The sequence below is a fragment of the Strigops habroptila genome, chromosome 3 (genome assembly GCF_004027225.2).
Source record: "Strigops habroptila isolate Jane chromosome 3, bStrHab1.2.pri, whole genome shotgun sequence".
Lineage (NCBI taxonomy): Eukaryota > Metazoa > Chordata > Aves > Psittaciformes > Psittacidae > Strigops > Strigops habroptila.
This window is the reverse complement of record NC_044279.2, coordinates 10626679-10650893: the sequence shown is the minus strand read 5'-3', so window position 1 is coordinate 10650893 and position 24215 is coordinate 10626679. Positions and strand designations below refer to the sequence as shown.

The window sequence follows — 24215 nt, the reverse complement described above, 5'->3', positions numbered from 1 at the left end:
CATTTCATTATGTATTCTTTGAAATATGACAGAATCAGACCTTTGCTTGCTCTGTTGCATGTAGTATTTCCCCATGCTCGTGTTTAACTTCATTCATTTAATGCTTTTTACCTCATAAGCTGCATAAGTCACTCAAAAACCCAGCTAGAAAAGTACAAAGTTGGACAAAATCCAGAGCCCATAAAAGAATTTCTGTTACAGGCATATGACTCCTTCCCTATGCAGTTACGTGATTTATGCACCATGACATCTAGCAGACAAGAAATACGACGACGCATGGGTATTGCTAAGTGGGTAAAGTGTTTGCTGCACACACGTTTATTGTTTTATTGACCTCCCACGGCGAAAATAAAATCTGGGAAGATACGTCACAGGAGAGTCTGGCTGTTGTAGCATAGAGTGAATGCAGGCAGCTCTGTGGAAACACTGTACCATGTAATTCAAGCAAAGCAATGAAGGAGAAGATTACTAGTTTCCATTACAAAATCGGTCAGAAGCAACATTTAGTGTAACGTCTACAGCAGTTTGAAAATTGGGGTATTGCCTGTGGAATACAGTTTTGTTTTCTCTCGGAATATTTCTGAATCATTTTAAATCTTTGAAGATTTACATTCACTGTAGTAGCTTTCCACTAAATTAAATTGATGTAATATGCCCTATACCTATTTGAATGAAAGTAAGGAATTATCATGTGCATTTTTACGTGAAATAGATACATATATGTACATAGTATTTTTTTAAGTCCCATTACAGATTTTGAATAAAGGAGAAGTTACATTTCTTCATGTCCTGCAGCTTGTTTAAAATAGGCAACTCCTATTAACCTCAGCCTTAACTTATATTTTCAGTTCTGTTTATGGTAATACCTTTGGATTTATGTATCTACATAAAAAGTTGACCACTAAAAATGTGGGGTTTTTTTTATAAAGGCCAACAGGAAATAATGATCTCAGTAATCATTTTTCAAGTGGGCAAACCAACAACAATTATTACTTGCACTAATAAAGTATCACGAAGTGCTACAAGGTAATGCAGTTCATCTTTGTAAAACCATCGTTTTCCTCACTTCATAAATAATGACATCATTCATTTTCCTTTGTGACCTTTTTGAGATTCAACCATGAAATATATTACAGATGAGCTAAATATCATCCTGAGGTAAATGCTATTAACATGAACTCGTCCTCTTTCTTTTTCCCTCAAAATGCACTTTTCCATCAAGACACCGTTCTACCTGCAGGTCAGTTGGTTTAGTATCATAGCATCTGGGTAACAAAGCCAGACTTCAGTGTGTTACAGACACAGGAGGAAATCCCTTTCATCATTAAAGACCAAATCTAATTCCTTATTCACAAGATTGTTGTAAAGAAAATATCATGTAATGCTTGTGGAAGCCTTCGAGTAAGTTGGAAGTGGCAAAAGATTCAATTTTCTTCAGAGCTTCTTTACTTTGTACATGTTTGTGTACAAAATAACTGTTCTGTAAATAAATTGATCTGTTCAAAAAAGGCACGTGATTCTTTAGGCAACATTTAAAACTGTAAATGACACAGCTCTGAGTGGTATTAGCTGGAAATGTTAGCACAAGTGTTTTCATCACAAGATGATCTGTGTAATTACAAAAAAAGTTGTTTCGTTTCAGGAAAGAAGGAAAAAAATAATATTTCTTTGACCATATTGTGTTGCGTTGTGTTTTTTGTTTGTTATGTTATGTTTGTTATGTTTTATGTTTTATGTTATGTAAATGTTTTAGCAGCTCCCCTGCAATCTCTTCCCTGGAAGCTTTTGTTTGGGAAAAATGAGACCAGGAAAAGCAATGTAGACATACTTAGCTGGACATAATGTATATATTCTTTTTGGCTAGTGGCTTCATTTTAAAAACGAACATTTTCATAAGACACAATTCTAGTAGGCCTTCTCCTGTACTGACTCTCATCTAGGTATCAGTTTATTTCTGCACCCCCTTCCCACTGGTCAAATTCACCCTCACAGTATACCTTGTCATCAAATCACTTAATGCACAGGATTTTTAACACTGTCCTCTACATGTACAATTCTGTTGTTTATCTACTTAAGCAAAATGATTCTTTATTGTCACAATTATATTTCTACTGGACTAAGCAGTATCTTTTAAATCACCTATTAAAGAATTATGTTTCAGAAACACGATAAATTTACAAGTTAATTAAAATAACCACCACCACCCTCCCAAAGGAATTAGATATTTTGTTAGGCTATTCATATCTTACAGTTCATTATTCTCCCTGGAGATATTACCTATATAATGCATAAACTAAAACACTGACACTGGTCATATCTCACTGCTTTTAATATGGAAAATAGGAGATACCCAGTGCTACAACTGTGCATACACTGAATCCTATGCAGTTCACAAATTAGATTCATGGATCAGTTAGATGTTTAAAGGACAATTTTTCATAATTTAACAACTTCTAGCTGACAAGAACAAATTGCTTTGGTGCTGGTTCCCGAGTGGTTTAGTTATTTATTAACTTCTTGACAAAAAGAATTTAAATCTTACCACCCTTATACGCTTCTGCTACCAGGTAATACTGCGCACTTATTCAGCAAGCCCAAGATGCAAAGTAAATATGCTAGATGTTTACTTTTATTCTTTATCCAGTAATGCTATGAGAGAGAGAGGTGTATACTCACTATTATTGCTGTTCACGAATGAAGACATTTAGTAAGACAGTCCCAAAGCTGAATTTATGGAAGAGTGACTTTAGGAAACCAGGACTAGGTCATAAATGTTTTATTTGTGACTCTTACTATTCTTTCTATTCTATCCTAATAATATTTTTTCTTCCACACTTTTATATTATTTTATGCTGGTTAGATTGTTCCATTGTCTTTATATTGCTTTTCATTTCAATATTACTTTGTTTCCCAGCTTTGGACATAAAACAATTCCAATGGGAAACACTACATATTGGGTAGTATGAATGACTTCCTAAATTTCACCAGACAGAATCCAAAGTTTTTTGTCTCTATGAGCTCTAGGTCTAGGGATCTGAAGAAACTGAGATATTCATCAAATAGAAGAAAATCACAGGAAAATATAATCTTTCAGAACATCTGCAGATGAAATTTGGATTCACACCAACACGAACACTAGCATTTTGATTCTCTATGGAGCAAGTTTACAGACACAAGTCTATTGTTTTGACTAGTTAAATACTTAATCTCAGCTCAGGATTATGTGAATGGAGCTGAAATTGGCTTGTTGTCTCAGGAAATAATAATCTTTTCCAGTCGAATTCTTTCGAGGACAGCACAAAGGGATTGCACTGCAACAATCCATATCTGACTCTACAGATAATTCTGTATAGTAAATCACAATATCTATGTCTTTTTTTTCTTTTTTTGTAAAAGCTATACATCCTTCTTTTACCAAGTGCCAAAGATGAAAACTTCTTGTCATCAATGCCACAAAATGGCTTCTGTAGGAAAACCTCCTCTGTGAATCCTGTGCTGCAATTCCAAGAATTGTCCACAAAATATGGACCGCATTAACTGGTCAAACCTCTCTTTCAGTAGAAAAAATGGCTGTGTGATTTTTGAAGCACCTTCTTTTCCACAAGAGATGTTTACATTTCATTCAGGAAAGAATAAAAAATAAATACTGGAAATACTAAGATTTTCAATGAACATCCAATGCTACCTATTCAGAAGTGTTGCTTTCACTTAAGCTGTGATTAATATTACTTATGCCCTCAGGTCTGTATGTGAGGTCTCTAGGTAACATTGGCTGCATCCTGCGATGCAGCCCAAAATGGTGTTAGGCATGCAGGGAAGACTGAAGGCCTGAAATGAATTCTAGAACTTTGTGAGACACTATAATTAATGATCTGAAAATAAACAAATTATATTTAAGAAACAGGGGAAGAAACCAGTTTATTGCAGCTTTTCATAAAGAAATCAATGTAATGTGTTAATTTAGACAGACATCACAATTAGCCTTTTTTCCTAAAAGTAGCAGTTGCAAAATAATTGTAGATACAATGTGAAAGCAAAAAATCAATACTCTTCCATGACTTTATTTGCTACAGAGATGCTAGAAGATAATGAATTCCCTCAGAGTAGAAAACAGAAGAGTTTTTGTTAAAGGTCTCCATACTTCAAACAATTTCTTCAATGAACCACTGGAGGCAAAAATAAAATTAGTGTAGCAGATTATATTGCAAATACGTATTACTACATAACTAGTAGTGCAGGTTTTAAAATCTGAAATTAAACCCAAATATGATTATTTGAATTTTGTTTTAAACTAGTATACTTCCCATGACTTCTAAGTACTTTATTCAACATGTGCTAAATGAACCAAAAAGAGCCAACATACAAAAGTTCCTTTACATTGCAGTTAACCTTGTAGTAGTGATACCTATGAGGATTCTTTTGTTCTGCAGGTATTGAGATAGTGTAAGAAAAAACAACCAAGAAGAAACAAACCAGATCACAAATATATGTGTGATTTTGACTGTTTAGTTTAAAACTAAGTTCTTAGAACTACAGATACAAATTTGGAGAACATTTTAAAACTGCATTAATCCCACAATCTTTTAAAAGACACAGAACACTAGCAAAAGAACTAGGAGTACTGTTGCTCAGCATACAGCAATAGAAATATTTATCATACTGGTTTATTTCATCTTTCATAGACATACTGGATAAAATGAGTGTCAATGCCTATAAATGTTAAAAAAATATTTCATTAAGTGTTGATGAAATCCACCTGCTTCAATTTAAAAAAATTTTCTCATATCCCCTTGGATAAAGTGCCTTAAAAAATGTTCACGCTAATATCTTTAGGGTAATTAAGATTTAAACCCAACCTAATAAATCCTATGCCAAATAATCCAGGTAGATTTGGTTTAATTCCTTATATAGTCTGACATGCAGTTAGAGGCACAATTAGACTCTTCCAAAATTAAAGCTAAATATGGCCTACCACAAATAGAAAATGACATCTATTTCTAAAGAAAATAACTTTAGGGAATAAAAGACAATGAATAGGGAAAAGAAAGAATGCCAGCTACTACAACCAACTTTAAAATTTTACGTAAGTGAAATGGCATAGGTAAAATAAGGTGATTACCAGCTGATAACTTTTTTTTCCCCTTCATTATCTATGAGTAGAAATACTGATTAACGTCCTGTCTTTAAAGTGAACAAAAGATCAGCCAATATAGTAAATTAGTTGCGATTACTATGTGTGAACATGGGCTATAAGAAAGGGTTAGAAAGTACATTTAAAATGGGATCTTGAAACAGGACTTACAAACAATATCTTTTAAAAATCAAAGTATTTTTAATAAAAAATTACAAATACCAGACAGTTCGATAACATCCCAGTCTAGAAATATTTCTCATATTTCTCACAACATGGGCAAATGAGTCACTTGGGTTAGGTATTTTTTCCCTAAACATAATTTGTTAAAGAACTGCTTTCTCATATTAAATTTCATACACTAATTAAAAACTTCCAGATCTGCATTATAGTTTATGATAAGCCTTTTTCATCAGATTTGTGTAAAGGCCTTTTCTCAAGATTCTACTGAGACTATTAATTGGAATGATAAGATGAAGGTGAAGATTATAGGAAGTAACACAAAGGAGGATTAAAGGTGCTGTATACTTTTTGCATAGAATACACTTTCTCTTAAAAGATAAGATCAACTTATTCAGCATTCATTTACAGGTTATTCCTTCACTGAAATAATCTGGAAACCTTCAAATTTATAGACAGTTTTCATTAGATGATCTCTTGTCCATTCACAGATGCATCAGAGTGACAAATAAAATGAGGAATCTATTTAATCCTCTGCATGCTAGACACAAGGACTAAAACATACAGCCCTCATATAAACATAATTTATCAGATAAGAGTAATGTACAGATTCCAGAAAAAAATATATTATACGAAAAATGCACTTTCAAGCACTTGATATCAGTTCTTGAGGGATTTTGATCTGAGGCTAGATACAAAGATTGCAGTGCTGATGATGGACAGAATTTAGGCATCTGAGTTAAAAACTGAGATAATGAAAAAGTTCATTGAAGTCTAAACTTGGAAGAATCTAAAAATCTGGAAGTACTTGAATTGCCAGCATTAATATTCTCTGCGTACCTGACTACTGTATTTCTATAAGGACCTTTGAAGAACTTCAGGCTCCAAATCTCTGAGAAGTTTGGACCCTATTTTGCACCTTCACAGAGTCAGGACCCATAAACTGAAGCCTCTTTCCCTGCAACTTGAGGTACTTCCTATGACTGAATACCTCATTCTTTTCAACATGTCATAATAAATGACAGCCAAATATATTAGATCAGTTAAGTTCGCAATTAGTAAATGGAGTGGACACTTGTTCTGCTCTCACTTCCCCTCTCTTCCTTTCTCCTGACCATGCTCATAGTATAGTTACAGGGCTGTCCTATTTAGAGATATTATGAACATTATTCTGAACTCTAAATTCTGCATTAGAACATACCATACAGCAAAATATCCGTTTGCTTCCTCACTTTGACTGATGATATATTTTGTGAAATACAGTTAATGTGAATGGTCCAGGTGAAACTCAGAAACTTATACAGTGGAAAAAAAAAGCTGAAAAAACCCAAACCCAAAATTTTTGTGAAGAAATTCATTAAGATAGCATGTATTTTAAAAATGCAAAACCTATGTAAATGTTTATCCTATATAGACTTCAGTTGAGAAGTAAGTTATCTTACCAAATAATGGTATTTTTGATAGCTTAAGGCAGACACGATATGAAAATACTTGTAAGAGTAAGTATGTGTTACACATAGAGGATCTTATATTATGCTATTATAGCTTTGGAATACTTACAGCTCACAGGAGCATCATGACCTTGCCTTGATCAAAAGCCAAGTACAACACACCATGGCTATGAGCACAAGGCTGAGTGTGGCAAGCTATGGCACACATGGCCATGCAAACAAGGAGTGAGTGTGATAAGCACTAGGGAATGACAGGAGAACACCTGAGATGCTGGAAAAACATGATAATGTCCTGGGCTGATTTGACTGGCATCCTGTGACACCTGTCTATAAACCCCCAAGTAACAGACTGTAGGGAAACGTTGCCATGCCAGAAAAAAAACAAGCATCAATGTGGAACCAGCCCAAATCGATGCCAAGCCACTGCCCAGAGCCCAGAAGTGAGTCTGGCCAGAGCAAACATCCCACGTACCGCAGGCTGGCTTCTGCCAACTCACCAGCACCATGACCAGGGCAGGTCTCAGCGAACTGTGCATGGGGAGCGTATGTGCAAAGATTGCACTGCCACAGCCCATCCATCACTTGGTCCGCTTACTGACATGACCTTCACAGCAGCACATTTTCTCATGTTCCTTTCCCTACCGTGACAATATCCAATTGCATGCTGATTTCAACCACGCTTGATTTAATTTGTCTTGTGCACATTATAATTAGTTAAGCTGAGTAAGAAGTCTTTTATATCAGGTTCAAAGCTCAGGAGAAAACCCTGCTATTTTTTACAGGCTACAGTAAGTAGGGAGGTTTAATATTCCTCCCCACATACATGCTCCAGTGTTCATATTATGCTACATTATACATTTACTTAGGAAAAAGTAGTGAAGAGTATTAAGGTTTCATGCCCAGCCTCAAAAAGAAGCATAAAATATTTTATAAAGAGTACTTCTGTCTTCAGGTGTCTACAACTAATCATAGAAACTGTAAAGAATAGAAAAAGCTTTTCCGTGTCAAATAAAACTCCCTAATTCTCAGGTATTTTTCACCATAAGAATTGTTGTAAGAAACTGCCATCGGACTACTTAAACTGTCAGGATGATATTTAATTTCCTAAAAAAATTAAGAATGCACCTTATGTACTAACCGCAATTTGACTGTAGAATTAAAAGACAAAAATGGTTGAATGTGTCAGGTTAAAGGTAATACAGCCCACAAGGTGATGAGAAATACATGCCAGACAAACAAATGCCTGAAACAGAACCCGCAGTTTTCTGGTTTTTTGATATAATGCAACATCCTTAATGAATAATTTCTGCATAGAGACATCCTACAGCTCAATGGCCTGTGATCAGAAGGCAATCTCTTTGGACATGCAGATAACTGGTAATATAACAATGGAATTCTGTTAATTTGCTGACTGGTAAGGATAATCTTTATTAATTGTTTTTATTTTGGGGTTTGGGTTTTTTTCTTATATAATATTTTAGTGCAGTACAGAGTATATTCCTCTTTCTAATAAACAGTGAACATATAACTACAAGGTTCTTTGCAGCTAAGACTATCAAGCTATCAGTCCCCAGTTAGCTATGCAACCTTTTACCTTCTGTTACTGCCGAGTTTCTTGTTGAACTGAAACCCTGACACAACAGATACCGAAAGCACCAGGCTACAGAACAGTACTCTAATTAAACCTGAATGTCTTAGACAATAAATTAAACATTTCCATTAGGAATTGTTCTGTTCACTTTTCAGACAAGAGGTAACTTCAGTAAGGTTACTACCACAATTCTACAGTAACTGGGCAGCAAAACTTAAGCTTCAAAGCAATTAGATTTTATACTTATTTGTACTTTTCAGCAGATCAAAGTGAGGAGAGTTGCCTGTATTGAGCAGATGGAGAAATCTGTCACTGCTGAAAACTGAATTTCCCCCGTAGACTTTAATGAGAGAGGAGAAACAGATTAACAAGCTTTGTATTAGGAAAGACTGCTGTTTTTCTAGTAGCCTGCAATCTATTTCTCTCAAGTAAAAAGCACCAATTAATTTTAGAAACACCATGCAATATTTGCTTACTTCCATCCTATGTGTACCCAGTAACTAAAGTGCCAGCCAAGAGAAACTCTTGCTCTTATATCAGCCTCATTATTTTAAGAATTGATTATTTGATTGTCTAGTCCTGCAGCCACTTGAAAACAGTGTTGAAATGGCTTTAATCTCATTTACCAAATTTTTTTTTTAATTACTGTATTGCAATTTTAAACTTTTTTTTTTTTTTTTTTTTTTTTTTTTTAAGAATAATATAATACAGAGGCAAATACCATCGGTTTTGCATACAACTTACTTCAGTCCACACTATGTTCCAAAGACTTTTTCAAACCATCTTATTTCATGCTCTGGAACAAGCCCAGTATGGACATATGTTTCTGGTTATGAATAGAAAGTCACAAATCATACTACTATAGTCTCAATGGATACAAACACCAAACAATCAATATCCACTCCCACTGAAGTTGAAGAAAGATTTATAATATGCCTTTGGCCTACCCTAGTAAGTAGATAATGGCAGGTAATGATTCAAAAAGTTGTTCTCTCCTTCTCCTACCAGATGAACCTTCCTTAATATCCTTACCATCTCCTCAAAGAATGACAAGAAAACCCCAGGAGTTTAGGTACTTGCATGTGTCACCCATAAACACAAAAGAAAATGAAATGAAGACTCCTCTGGAGTTACCAAGTTTAAAAGAACTGGCTACATATATAAAGAGGTAAGAGAGAACCATCTTCAGTGTTCCTCCTCCAGTCCTCTAAGTCAAAAGTAAAGCAGCCACAGATAACCCTGAGAGACAAAACTATCTTAAATCCTTTTCATTTTGGTAAATATAGTCTTCCAAAAGGTTCAGGAAACTGCTGATCTTCTCATCACAGTAACTTCCTCAAAGTACAAGCAGCTGCGAACAGCTTCTTTTATAACACAAAATGCAATTGATTACAAAGCAGATTTCCAGGTGGGAAAATGAAATTAATTTGTTAGCAGCTAATTAACCTCCCTATCACACTATCTGATCTGTTTAATTAAAGCAGCAAAGAATGTTTATTTTAATTTATTCAGCATTACTTTCTCTAGTTGATGAAAGAACATAAAAAGAAATAATAATAAAGAAAAAAAATGTCAGAACTGATTGCATATTATCTAGACTGTAAATACTGGGACCAGTATAGTGCAGGAGCCTAGTTAAACAATTTGGACATGAGTTTAAATCAGATTCACAGGAAACTGGCATTCTGAATTCATACTTAATGTAAGTGCAAGGATATAATGAACTAGCCTACTTCTCTTGCGCTATCATAACTGAATATAGCAAATATGCCAGTTCTCCAACTCCCACCAGTCTGCAAAAACTTTGAGGAAACTACTTTTTACCAAGTAATGGGTAAATCTGTAATACAATTTTAAATTATATGTCTATCACTTTTTTTGCATGCTGATTCATATTCATTTGTCCACACTTGGAGTTCATCAGACGCTGATAAAACTGATTAGTGCTGAGCAGAGCCGCACATACTGAAAATGCTGATAGATCATGACAGGAGATGAGGACTCTGAGTGGAGAACCCTTGATTCACTTACTGCTTGTGTTTTCATCAGATGATAACCAGGTAAGATAAAATTTATGAAGAATAGACTACACAAAAGTGAACTCCACGAGCCATGACTGCCAGTATTACATGAGTAAATTTATACTATCCTAATCCCTCTGGCTTTCTCATGTGTTAAACAATTGATGGCCATAAGTAACTGAATTACAACTTTTCTATGTAAGAAATTATGATGAACTACATAGAATGCAAAGCATATTCCTAAAGAGATGTAATTTTTTGTGCTTATTGCAATAAAATGGACATTGTTATTCTATAATGAAGATTATTCTGCCATCCAGTTCCACACTTGTACCATGAAAATTATCTAAATATATCCAACGTAAGTCTAACAAACTTATTCACAAGCAATGCCATGGAGCTTACACTGCAACTACTGGAAATCCATTGACACAACAGGCCAGATGATAGATACAAAAAGAGCATATTTTTTAGACAAGAATGCCTTATTTGAACTTTGTTATTCAAAGGCTGCACACTGTTTTAAACCCGCCACTTAAGCTCCTACTTCACTGGGAGTTGCACAACAGTTAATGACATTAAAACAACAAATAAAACTAGTGAAAAAAAAATAGTTGCAGGAATTTGCAAAATGTTGCAGGAATTTTGAATTATCAGTGCTGGTAATTATTTTTAAACTTGACAATATAATGAGTGGTGATTGATAGATTCATTTTCTGAAGTCCAGGAACCATCATGTGATCTTAAAAGAGTATGAAGGCAAAGTGTTTAAACACAAATACAAAATCTGCTTATTAATATGTTCATTTCATCAAGAAATAAAGAAAAAATAAAAAAGGAACCATATAATTTCAGTTTATGTTTGGCTCCAAACAAATGAATTAATCTGATTTCTTTGTTTGATTCATTCAGAATATGATACTAAGTTACCGAATAAAATATATAACAATCTCTATATAATATATGTTAACAGAATGTAAACATATTTTCCCTACTGAAATTATACCAACCAAAACCAAATCAACATTATCAAAACAATGTTTCTTTCATCCTCCTCTTTAAACTTCACAGAAAACTTGGAAATTTAATTCTGATAAACATTGCTTGCCATGGAATATCAATTACTACAAAATGTAGTCTTCATCTTACTGTTTAAAAATGCTTTGAAAAGAAAGATGAAAACATGTAGACTAATTTTTAGATTTACATACATTCATATGCCTTGAGAATATATCCAGTGGTTGAAACAGTTCCACAGAAACAGAAATTTCCTCCTCTATTTGATTTTCTTCTCTATGTCTCTCTTCACAAAGAAATAGTATATGGCAAGGAATATATTACACAAATCACTGTAACTAAACTCAGAGCAAAAATACCCAGCCAACATTAATGTATTTAAGAATCTCACTGGAATAGAAAAAAAAATGCCTACATTTTGCATAGTTTTTCTTAAACTGCAGCAGCAATGGGTTTTATGCATCTTTCTTTCCTCTTTTTTCCATATGTAAAAACTAAAATACAAAAAGATTAGAACTTGTATTTCTGCAGGGAAATTAAACACACACTGATTTTTCCTTAGTATTACAATACTGTGTAGCGCAGAAAAAATAATTTTCATATATAAATTATGAAAGTCTGATGCAAACTTTGGATCATATCTTATATAGCTGACAATAACCTCTGAAGTTAATCATAGAATAATTTGGGTTGGAAGACACCTTCAAAGGTCATCTAATCCAACCCCCCGATCTCAAATACATTTTTTAAAAGCCTCTGATTTCTTTTCATGTCCATATCAGTTCATTGATTTATTCAATCACTTGAAGTGTGTCCACAAGAAAACACAGTGATAACATACAAAAAAGCAATTGCTATAACTTAACTTATACGATCTGCGTGAAAATGAGAAAAAAACAACTAAATCTCTATATTTCCTCCTAAATGTGAGAAGTACCTTTCCAAAAGGTAATAAAGTTCAAAACATGTCAAGCCATGTCTTCTTTTCAGACAGCTTTGGTTCACGCACATAACAAATGTGTCTGGCATTTTGACTGTTAATTATTTTAATGGACCTCTTACGAAGATAAATCTTACCCGGTTTATTAGGATTTTTCTTCAAATGCTAGGTATGTGATGACTTTAGAAGGAAAGCAACTGTGGACAGCTGTTACCAAGCTTTAAGAAATATCCCATGCTCACCTAATTAATAAAGAACAGAAGGAATCATAATCTAATTATTCAGCTTTGACATCCATTTTGTGCATGTCTTGCACTCAATCACTGCAATAAAGCAGAGCTCCATGAGTACACCTTATTTCGGAAGCAGTTCAGTAGCATGAGACAAGCTAGCAGCTGGAAAACGTCATTCACTTTACCATTTAGCATAAAATGATGAAGACTTTTCCTGTTAATCACTACAAGAAAAGGGCCATATCAAAAATAATTAAAACATAATTACTTTTCTTCTTAATTATCAGCTATATTACACTCGGTACGCTGAAATTCATGCAGAAGAGAAGTAAGACTTTAGAGCTGTATCAACATCTTGCTATTATGTTTCTCATTCTCTATCTTAACAATTTCACTAAATGAAAAGTTATTTGTCTTTTCTTCCGTGGATCACAACAGGGGTTTTCGTTCCCCATGTATTTCGTGCTTATGCCACAAACTGCAAAGAAATACAGACACCCAAACCTCTGAATAAGCTGATTCAGATATGACAGCAAGGTAAGGTGTTTGGATGAGTACTTGCATTACCACAACCACAAAGCTGCTTAATTTTAGAGAATCCCATACATCTCTTGACAGTGAACTGTGCAGTTTAAAAAGACTTCATATTCTTTTTTGAATAGTGAAAGGATATGACTTCATTTCGCCAACCAGTCCTGTCATTTTCTAGAGATAGTAAAGGGGTTCTTTCTTGGGTTTGCTTTTTCCTGAGTACTATGAAACACAGGTAAAAAATACTTAAACAAATGTTCTCTGAAAATGAGGCTCTTCTGAGCCTAACCCATATTTTAAGTAAATGCTCATAGAATCACAGACTCGTTTCAGTTGGAAGGGACCTTAAAGCTCATCCAGTTCCAACCGCCTGCCACAGGCAGGGACACCTTCCACTAGAGCAGGTTGCTTCAAGCCCCTGTGTCCAACCTGGCCTTGAACACTGTCAGGGATGGGGCAGCCACGGCCCCATTATAGGGGAGCCTCCTGTGCTCCCCTATAATAAGAAAAAGAATCTCTTTGCAAGTCAGCAGGCAGCAGAAGAAATGGTAACAAACATGACTTGGGATTAACAAATATATTGATAATATTTTTCAAAAGCTTAACTCTTAATCCAGTCTGTGTTTTCTTCTGCTGGTATCCTCACCAAAAGAAACAAAACCACCCTTTGCCACAGTAACACACAACCCTAGCACAAAATACCTTCATATATCAGTGAAATAAAACTCAAATGTTCTATCTGAAAGATGAAAAAGTGCTATAGTAAGCCTAGACACCTCTTCAACGAGTATCTTAGAATGCTATAAGTCTAGAAGTCATTTGAACTACTGTACCCATAGCAAATTAGATTAAACTTGTCTATGTGAGGATCATTCAGTCTAGAAAACTTGCTGGAAGACTTCTTTCATTTTTTAAGTGGGAAAAAAATCACACACAAAGCATAAAAAGTTTTATCAGGAGAAAACACTAACATTTTTTTGCAAGCAGAGGAAAATATCAAGAGAGCCAAGCACCTTAGTTTTACGTTTCCCATGTATAACTCTTAAGAAATGCAAAACCGAAGTTCCTCTCCTGAGAAGTGGGTATGCCCAAAGGACTAAGAAGAGAATCCTACCTGAATTAATTATTCATCAGGGATTATTAATCCATTTTTAAAAGTAAAGATCTGTTCTAGATTAGCATACTCATATTTATATTTATTCTCTGTATGTTCAAGACAGTTACAATACACAGCGCTTCAGTGCAGTACAATTTGGGACTACCAAATGGGAAAATGGAAATCTAATGATAGTGTTTTTCATAAACACACAACTTAAAGGCAGTCATAGGGTTGGCCTAGAGCTCTCAAGGCTTGCTAAATCCTAATGTCCTTCCAATGAGACCCAGTGTTGTTTGAGTATTCATTTACACAGTTTTGATTTGCTCATAGATGATAGCAAAAAATAACTGGAGACAAGTAAACAAATGCTTAACAGCCCACATTTCTGGGTAAGCCAGGTAGAAGTTTTTAATGTTCTTTTTGCATGATGTAGAAGAGTTTCTCTGCTCTGTGTTAGGCACATCTCTTGCTTTGTGGCAAGACTACAGAAATATCTGCCATTGCTTGAATCACACATCATTTTCAGGACATAAAAGAGCCAGTTTCACCTTTTGTTTAAATTCTAATGAGAATTACACTATACTCCGGGGATGGAAGGATAAGAATTCCCAAATCCCTTGAGCAAAATGCAGCTCTTATTAATAGGATTGTTTAGCACTCCCAGAGCATTTTAAAGTCCCTGCAGAGTGAAACTCTTATTAAAATTCCTATTGCATTTCAACTGCAAAATAGCACAGACATAAAACATTTTCTGTTTTCAAGTACTGTACATGCCACTGTTCTTAAAACATCACCTCTTGGTAGTATACTTTAAGTACATAATGTTTGGAAAATGCCATATTTTTCATTTTCTGAAGCCATTAGGCATTGTTTCCTGTTTTGTTTTGTTTTGGGGTTTTTTTTAGCTTGGTATTTCATGACATCTCTGAGGCCTACAACCTTTTAAACACATAAACCTTCCAGCTTTCATGTTAGATCCTTTTTTCTAAAGATGAATTGTGATAAAAACAACCTGAATTTTCATCTAGTACCTTACAGGAATCCTATAGCAAAAGAACAAGGAAGGTTACCAAGGCCTGCATGACTCCTGTGGTTTTGTCATTTGGAAAAAAATAGAGGGAAATGGAGTGAAGAAAAAACACAAGTATCTACCTCCAAAAAATCTAACCCACTCATCTCAGAATTTCAGAAAGGCTCTATTTTTAATGTGAAATAATATGTGCAGTCCTACATCCATATTGATATATTCCCAGTATTTACCCCTTTTGACAGGAAACATTCTTGGGTCTAATATGTTTTAATAAAAAAAAAATAAATCTCTAAGTTTGCTATGACAAATGGCATTCCTTTTCTGCAGTAAGAATCAGAACTTTGTAATAGTTTCTGAATTTCTCAATCTTTTAAAGGCTGCCTCCATTATGAAAAGCTGTATTTGAATGTTACTGTCTTACTCCATTAATTTTTTGTGCATATTCAGTTATATCAGGTTTTTTCTTTTAATTAAAAAACCAAGACCTTATCTCTTCTATTAGTAATTAGGAACAGCAGAGTTAAGTAGGTTAATACTCCTTTCTAAAAAAACATTGGCACATTTCCTAAATTCAGTGTAAGAAAGGGTCAGGAAAACATGAATGTGATGGACAATGGAGGAAATGAGTTTGTCTAGGAGATGCTGGCAACAGAGGAAACGAGTTAGATCCTTATTATACTGGCAAGAATGAATCTAGGAGAAAGATACTGTTACTTTTGAACTGAAAATATTCCCTGAAAAAGCTTACAGACAAAATAAATGGCATCCTTGAAGTCCATTTCTAATTGATTTTACTGATTCACCAAAGGTAGTAAAACAATGCTAAGAATTACTTATCTCAAATTTACATTAGCAACTGAATTTGAAGGTGAAAGGTAAAATCAAAAAACTAGCTAACCTCATCTGTGTTACAAGGTCAATGAACTCTTAGAAAACATACAGCCTGCAGAAAGCTTTTCTTAACATATCATTCTTCTCTGTTGTAAACTAAAGACCCTACAGGGTATTAATAAATTGAGTAGAATAGTACATCTTGCTCTTAATAAGATGTTTGTTCAGAAAGCACATTAAAGACTCATTCAAAACGAAGGCGATAATGCACATGTATGGTGTCTTAATGATGAGAAATCACACCTTTCTTTTTTCTTTCTCGGCTCCTTCCCTCCACCCCTTTTTCAGAAGCTGCACATTTTTTAAATTAGTTGCCTGGTCAATAAGTAAAAAGGCTATTAGATGTCTTTTAACATACTTGATTTTTCAGATAAAATTGAATGCTTGAAAGATACAACAATGATTGAAGGTGTTTCTTCACTTTACTTTAACAGCTTTTTTGGCAAGTTCCCTACCAGAGAAGCACTTCACTTCCCAGATGAGATCCTTGTAGTGATTTATATTATAAAGGTACGTTCCTATACTGCATATAAGCACATTAGGAGATACTAAATACCCAAAATCTAAAGACTGAAAAATACTGCAGAAAAGCTAGCTCCTCTATAGTTACACATTTAAAATCCCTGCTTGCAGATAATCTTGATTCCGACTGTAAAGCTACCATTTGCCATCTTCTTTTTCAGCATCCTAATTGGTTTAAAATTCCTAAAGTGTGAATAAATAAATAAATAAATAAATAAATAGATGTTACAAATATGAGTACAAATGTGTTCAAATGAGTAATCACACTAATACTGATATTGGGGTTATCCTTATAGAGGATCACCTTAGATCTTCTATAATGGAATAAAAGTATGGAAGATCTCTCCTATGGAAACCCAGAATTTAGAGGAAGTCAATGATCTCTAGACTCAAAGACTCACCTGAGAGAGACTAGGAAGTTTTATGCGTGGCATATTCATAATGAATTTCTACATTAAGAGAAATTTCTTCTTCCTAATTACAGAGATCCTAGGAAAGTACAGCGAGAGTGTTTTTGAATGCTGCAACTGCTGCATCTCCTGTCTTATTTTGAGAAAGCGCTATTGAAAAACTTACAGAAGTCCCTGTTCCTGCAATACTCACAGGGCATTTTTATGAATCAAAAAGGTATACGTGATTTGATAAGCACCAAATAAACAGCAGGTCAACCCCTAAAACCACTCAATTTCAGTTAATGACATTCACTCTTATTTCTGCTGCACCTCACTTCCCACCACTCCCAGTGCACACACAGAGCTTTGTCCCCTCAGTAGAAAAGTGTCAAAGTGCAATCACTGACAGAAAAATAGATGATTTCACCCCTTTCAGTGAGATGAGGTACATTTAATTTATACACAAATGAAAGCTATATGTCACAGAAGAGGAAGTGGCACACAGCCCTTTAGAGAATATTATCCTCACTAAATCCTTCACCATTTGCCTGTCCATTTAAATCAAACATTCAGCATATTTTTTTCCCAAATTGCAGAGGCTTTAGAAGTGCGAGGCCTTATTCAAAATGAATTGAAGTCGATGCAAGATTTATTTCACCAGGTTTTCGATCAGAGCATTGTGTGAAGATACAGGCAGTTTTGACACTTTGCCCATGTTTAGTGTTGTTAAAACTTCCACAGAACTATAGACTCTACAGGAAAGGATCCCACACCTACTTTGCACCTGTACCCCAGGTCTGGTGCCAAATCTAAACATTATCATTTCCCACAGATGCTCTTTGCACACAAAAGGCCTATTAGAGGAACAAGCCATAGGAAAGCTGTAGCCTCTCTTTGATGATTTGAGAGAAAAAGTATTCTAGTTTGTTTTCTTCACAGAGGTTTTCCCTCTTTCAAAAGACAAAGTGTATTTACTAAACTGCCTCTTTAGAAGGCAGTAATTAAAGTATTAAAGCTGAAAGTTTGGTGGTTTGTTTGTTTGCTTTCCAATTGAGGCTTTTAAGATATAATGTTTTAGTGTTGTTGTAACATCCACAAAAAATTTAAAGACAGTCCTGAAAATCTTCAATCTGTAAGACACGTCAAGCACAGAGCGATGCCAACTACTGCTCTGATCTTGCAGGTCACCTCTTGGATGAATTCTTGTGATATGAGACTTGTTTTATCTCAGTTACCCTTTTTATCTTCCAGTTCTTTACTGAGCTACTTTTCACTACAGTTTTATGCAGCCACTATTTCTACTAGGGGAAAAAAAAAATCATATTTCCAAAGTAATGTTTCCATGACCCTTTGGCTCTACTTTTAAGCCCCGCCTACACATAAACACCAGCCTACACATTATCCATCACAGCACATGCTGTCTCAGAAATACCAGGGACTCAGAAAATCATCATTTGCACAGAAGAATACAAGCTGACACTATTGGTTAAAAGATAAGGCATATTGAAAGGATTTTTTCATGTGGCATTTTAATTTGATAAACAATTCCTAAAAGTCTGGGTTTCACTCTTCATATAAATAAGTGGATGCTAATAGGCCATCCATAAAACTCTCCTTGTCAAAATACAAATGAGATATTCCTTATGTTTATACATGTGTAAGTACAATTAATATTGCAACCCAACTGGAAACAAAATTGCTTTAGTTAACCAACCATTGCAAGGCAATCAAATGTGGTACCAAATGTAATTGTGGAAGATCCATTTGGGGAATAATAGCAATTATTTCATAAAGAATCCTCTCCCCCTTCTTCCAATTCACGTTTTTTCATGCATCTCTATGCTGGAAAAGTAATTGGACCATCACAAGTGTCAAAACCACCCCCCATTCACTCTGCAGCATACAAGAAAATTCAACCTGACACAGCTGTTTCATTTAGAAACATTGGTTTGTACCTCTGATTTATAACTGCATTAATCTGAAAACATTTCTGCATGTTTCCTTTCTCCAATTGAACATGCAGCAAGGGAATTTGGCAATACCGATGGAGTACTTATCAGAGAATGGCATTTATTTATTTGCCTGATGCTAAGTGCTTTGGATTTGCCTTCATAAACTTCACAAATATTCTCCAAAAACTCAACAGTTTTCTAACAGGTAAGTTTTATTTTAGGCTGTAGACGTAAACTACAGTTCAGATATCTTAATTACTTTGTGCTTAATCTGGAAACACACGTTACAATCCAATAGTAATGATGGTTTTTTTCCTTTTTTACTCAGAAGACATTCAGTATTCTTCATTATTATTCTTAATAATTATTCCTTTGAATAATTTTGTACAGTTTAGTAAAATAATTAGTAATTGTCAAAATTATTTTGATATTTATTTATCAATGCAAAATACCGAAACCCATTATGATGTTTATTTCTGACACTGAGCTAAAAGCTAATGGTAAATATATGATACATGTTCTTAACTCATTTTAGATTTACATTTTTGCTCTCAAGACATTCAATGTGCACCTGACAAGCATTCATATATTAATTAAAAGAATATATGTAGTCCTCAGTATCAATCTGTGTATTTAGAAAGCTATGCAAGCGGACTGAAGGATAGGAATAGGAATACTTTAGCTAACACCAGATTCTCTCTGTTCAGAGAATTGCTGGGTCACAGCTTCCCAGGTTCAAATTAATACCAATCTGATATTTCTATGTTCAAGGCTATTTTAAGTTTTGGTAAACATTAACATAATTTCAGAAAAAAAAACCAAAATAGGAAAATTTTAAAACTTTGGTGAAGATTCCTTAAAGTATTGATCCTGGCAAGATCATGGAGCAGATCCTCCTGGAAATTATGCCAAGGTATATTGAGAACAGGGAGACGATTTGAGACAGTCAACATGGCTTCACTAAGGGCAAATGGCAGCTGGCAGAATTGTTGGCCTCCTATGACAGGGTTACAGCACTGGTGGAGAAGGGAAGAGTGACTGAGGTCAGCTACCCGGACTTGTGCACAGCATTTGATACTATCCTGCACAACATCCTTGTCTCTAAAATGGAGAGACATGGATTTGCTGAGTGGACCACTGGGTAGATAAGGAATTGGCTGGATGGTTGCACTCAAATTGTTGCAGTCAATGGCTTGATGTAAAGTGTAGACCAGCGATGAGTGGATTTTAGTAAATATGAATTTGTGTTTCTATCAGTGGTTTAGTCCCAACTTTTTTTTTCTAAAAGGCAAGTAAATTCTCTCCTTTAGACAATTCTGACAGTCTTTACATGAAATTATTAGCTGAAATAAGAAAAAAGAGGCTGTGGGACCAGATCTAGATCTTTGGTTTTTTTCCCTGTATTAGCTAATTCCAAAAGACCATATCCAAGTTTGCTGAATTTTTATTATACAGTAGCATTAACCTGCAAATACAACTTTTAAGTCTTTAATGCTTACACTCTTCTTTTGCTGAAAATTGTGCAATGAACACTCATATTTCAAACAAGGTATTAGAATAGGCACTCTAGCAGTCTTTTGATTGACACATCCCTTGTAGCTCTGTAGAGACCTTGGTATTATGGCCAGCCCTCTTTGCCCTTCCTCTTTTGGATTTATTCCACTGAAGGCAGCCCATATATACTTCCCCAGAAGTAATGTTGGTGATACTTTCTCCTTAAAACTCTATACAATTGTTCGACTGCAATCTGACTGTCAAGGACATTGCTGATCGTGAGCTCATTAGAAGCAGAAATAAATTGTCTCAAAGAGTTTCTGTCTGCAATGACTCATGTGCAATGCTGCTGGAAGGGCTTTCATCACCCTAAACTAAATCCTGGACAAGAAATAAACCTCGTACAGCATGATGTACACCATTCATAATGCAATCAGAAGTACTTTACAAACCCTCATCCACAGAACGTTTTACGGTGTATCTTCTATTTTCCATCACAACCATTAGTAGAATGAATCTTCCAGTGAAAATGAAGTTTATCACAAAGATCTGTGTGCAAACTAATTTGAACAGGCATTTTCTAAAAAGTAGGCCAGAACAGAAGAAAGATTACTTCTGGCAAAAATGGAACAAATTAAATTATAAGAGGCTTAATACATTTATTCGAAATTTAATTGCATAACCTAATGTCAAGGTTATTACATAGTGCACACTGTTCCCATCCAAATTCAAGTCAGTAAAGCACAAGCTCAGTCTGCAGTTACTTTATTATAAATCCAACAGCTTTTACTTTTTTTTTAATTCTGACCATAGTCTTTGCCTGACCCACAACTTTAATATAAAATCACATTTCAAAATTACTTTGAGATCACTCCATGGCAATAAATTCTGTTAAGAGCAGAAGCCTGTCTAGTATGACTAACTTTTACTGCAAGTAAAGGGCAAAAAGAAAACCAAAAGCTGAGACAGTGTTGTTGATGTGATGCCAGTGTGTACAATAAGCAGCAAAATGATTAGAAAGAGCATCTGAACGTATTCACACTATTCTGCACTGTGTCCACCAAACCTGCAGGTTTTGTTTTTATTTAAAACAGAGCCAGATCAGCAGTAAAGGTTGCTGTAGCATTCTCATTATTGCACCCCTATGGAATATGTACTCTTTTACCGTGTATTAGAAGCTGTGCCTGTGCAGAGAGCACACTCGAAAGTATTCAAGCCATGTCCAGACACTCTTTACACTCCTAAAAGTGAGTTGTTCTTATCTAAATTATTCGGCCTCACTTTAGGTGTTTGGTTGGGGTTTTTTTGTCTTTTTGTTTTCAGATGTCCAAGTGCCTGAGAAACACTGCATCAGAAAGCACATTTGTGCTGGATTTTGCTGGAGTAGATTTAATTTTCTTCATAGCAGCTGGTATGGGCTGTGTTTTGTATTTGTGCTGAAAACAGTGCTGATTACACAGGGATGTTTTAGTCACTGCTGAGCAGTGCTTACACAGAGCCAAGGCCTTTTCTAATCCTCACACCACCTCACCAGTGAGCAGGCTGGGGGTGCACAAGGAGTTGGGAGGGGACACAGCTGGGACAGCTGACCCCAACTGACCCAAGGGATATTCCACACCATATGGCATCATGCTCAGCATATAAAGCTGGGAAAGAAGAAGGAAGTGGGGATGTTTGGAGTGACGTGTTTGTCTTCCCAAGTAACTATTACATGTGATGGAGCCCTGATTTCCTGGAGATGGCTGAACACCTGCCTGATCATGAGAAGTTGTGAATGAATTCTTTGTTTTGCTTTGCTCATGTTCAGCTTTTGCTTTACCTGTTAAAATGTTCTTATCTCAACCCACAAGTTTTCTCACTTTTATTCTTCCAATTCTATCCCCAACCCACCAGTGAGCAGTGTGGGGCTGTGAGCTGTGTGCGGCTCATTTGCCAGCTGGGGTTAAACCGCAACAATGCCACAGAAAACTATTGTGCATTTAACTGTGCACCACTATGATTCCAGATGTGTAAACACAATCTAGGTTTGTAGCAGCATCATGTAAAAGCACCATCTGTTTTTATTTCTGAAGGAACAGGTAATGAAGGCATAATAAATGACTCTGACACTTAGCAGGGAACTGTAGTCTAAAATTAACAGGCTTATAATCATGCAGCACAATATTACTTTGGCATGATCAGTAATAAAGAATTAATGTTAGACACTTTACAATCATATCACTTGTTTTCCAGTGAAGTCTGAAATGACTGAAGAAGATAGTTCAGTGTTTGACTGGATTAGGGCCTGTTTCAGCAGTACTAGAATATCATAGACATGCAGTTATCAAAGTATAAAAAGGTATTCTAAAAAAATAATCTGAGTCGCAATATACTCATATAGTCCTGTAGATAACCAAATCCTTCTGTATTAAGCTTTTTCCTTTTTTTTTTTTTTTTTCCTACCACATAAGCAAAACACAACCTGTAAAAACCTTTTGTATTATTCTGTGTTTCAGTGCTTGGAGTAATATATTTTTAACTCACAGTAACCATCGCTTATGGCTTCTCTGTAATCATTCCTTGCATGTCAAAAACAGATGTCTTGCATACACCTCAAATCTACATCCCTCTCTCTGTGAAGCTCTTTAAACCACAACACTCCGCTATGAACTTCTGAAATGAAAAGCCCACTTTCTTCTCTAGACACCTAGACTTTGGTTGTTTACTGAATAAAATAAAATCTCCATTCATAGTCAATGACTTCTTCTGTAGTGAATGTATATAAACTGCATGTTTGTAAGACTATATTTAACATTTCAAATAGGAAAAATATGAGAAGGTTAAAAGGTGGAAAACTGAAACTTACCCCAAACTCATCCCTCCACTGATGTGATGCTTGGTACTTCTCTGCTTCTTTAGCAAGGCGCTGGAGACCAAAGAGAGAAAGGACATACATTTTAGAATGTACTGATTCTTCACATAGCAAAATCTTCCTTTTTTTATTGCTTAATATATATATTTTTTCTATGTAATTTTCTATAAATCTATGCTTTTTTGCACTCACTTTGAAATTATTCATATTTGAGTAAAGATGAACCATCTCATTTCCAAAATGCTATTTTCTATATTATTTGATTTTTTACGTACTATAAAGATGCATTAGAAAACTTAACCCTCACTCCCATGTCATTTAAGAAGTTCTAGTTAAGTTAAAAATCTATCAATGTCCTGAAAATATTTTCTCCCTACACATGCCACCTTGCCTTATATGTACTAATTTAATCTACCATCCAATGACAAGTATTTATTTAGAATCTTAAAACACTGTATTATGGACATTTATTTCTCCATTAAATTATTTAGCTTCAATTATAGGAAGCACTGACATTCACTATGATTATTAGGGAACCATATAAACTCGGTAATTTGGACTAACCATAGTCTGTGCTCATAGATCAAATATGCATTAGCAGTTGGAGAGTAACAGGCATCCTCTTAGAAGGCATTTTTCCTATTTAAATAATTGGAAAGAAATCCAGTTTGTCCTCAGCCACAAAGCAAAGCACAGTTGCACAGGAATGATCAGATGACACTCTTTCAAATCAGTCTCTTGTACAGAGACACCCACTGGGTTGGTGACATAAGTCTTTGAAAAAAAGCTGCTTGCCCACACTTGTGAGAAGTTTAGTACAATTTTTGTACATAAAAGTTGCAAAGCATCCTGTGTGTTCTCCAGCTGAACTGCTCACAGCATCCCCTGT

General features: G+C 35.1%; 1 protein-coding gene across 4 annotated transcripts in view; it reads right to left on the bottom strand.

The window, feature by feature from the left end:
* The window catches only part of CACNA2D1 (calcium voltage-gated channel auxiliary subunit alpha2delta 1), a 381052-nt gene that overhangs the window by 182800 nt on the left and 174037 nt on the right, over positions 1 to 24215 (bottom strand). For all 4 annotated transcript variants that reach the window (XM_030479619.1, XM_030479618.1, XM_030479620.1 and 1 more), the window contains one exon: positions 23321 to 23380. In XM_030479619.1, the coding sequence (XP_030335479.1) occupies positions 23321 to 23380 (60 nt within the window). The remainder of the gene's footprint in view (positions 1 to 23320; positions 23381 to 24215) is intronic.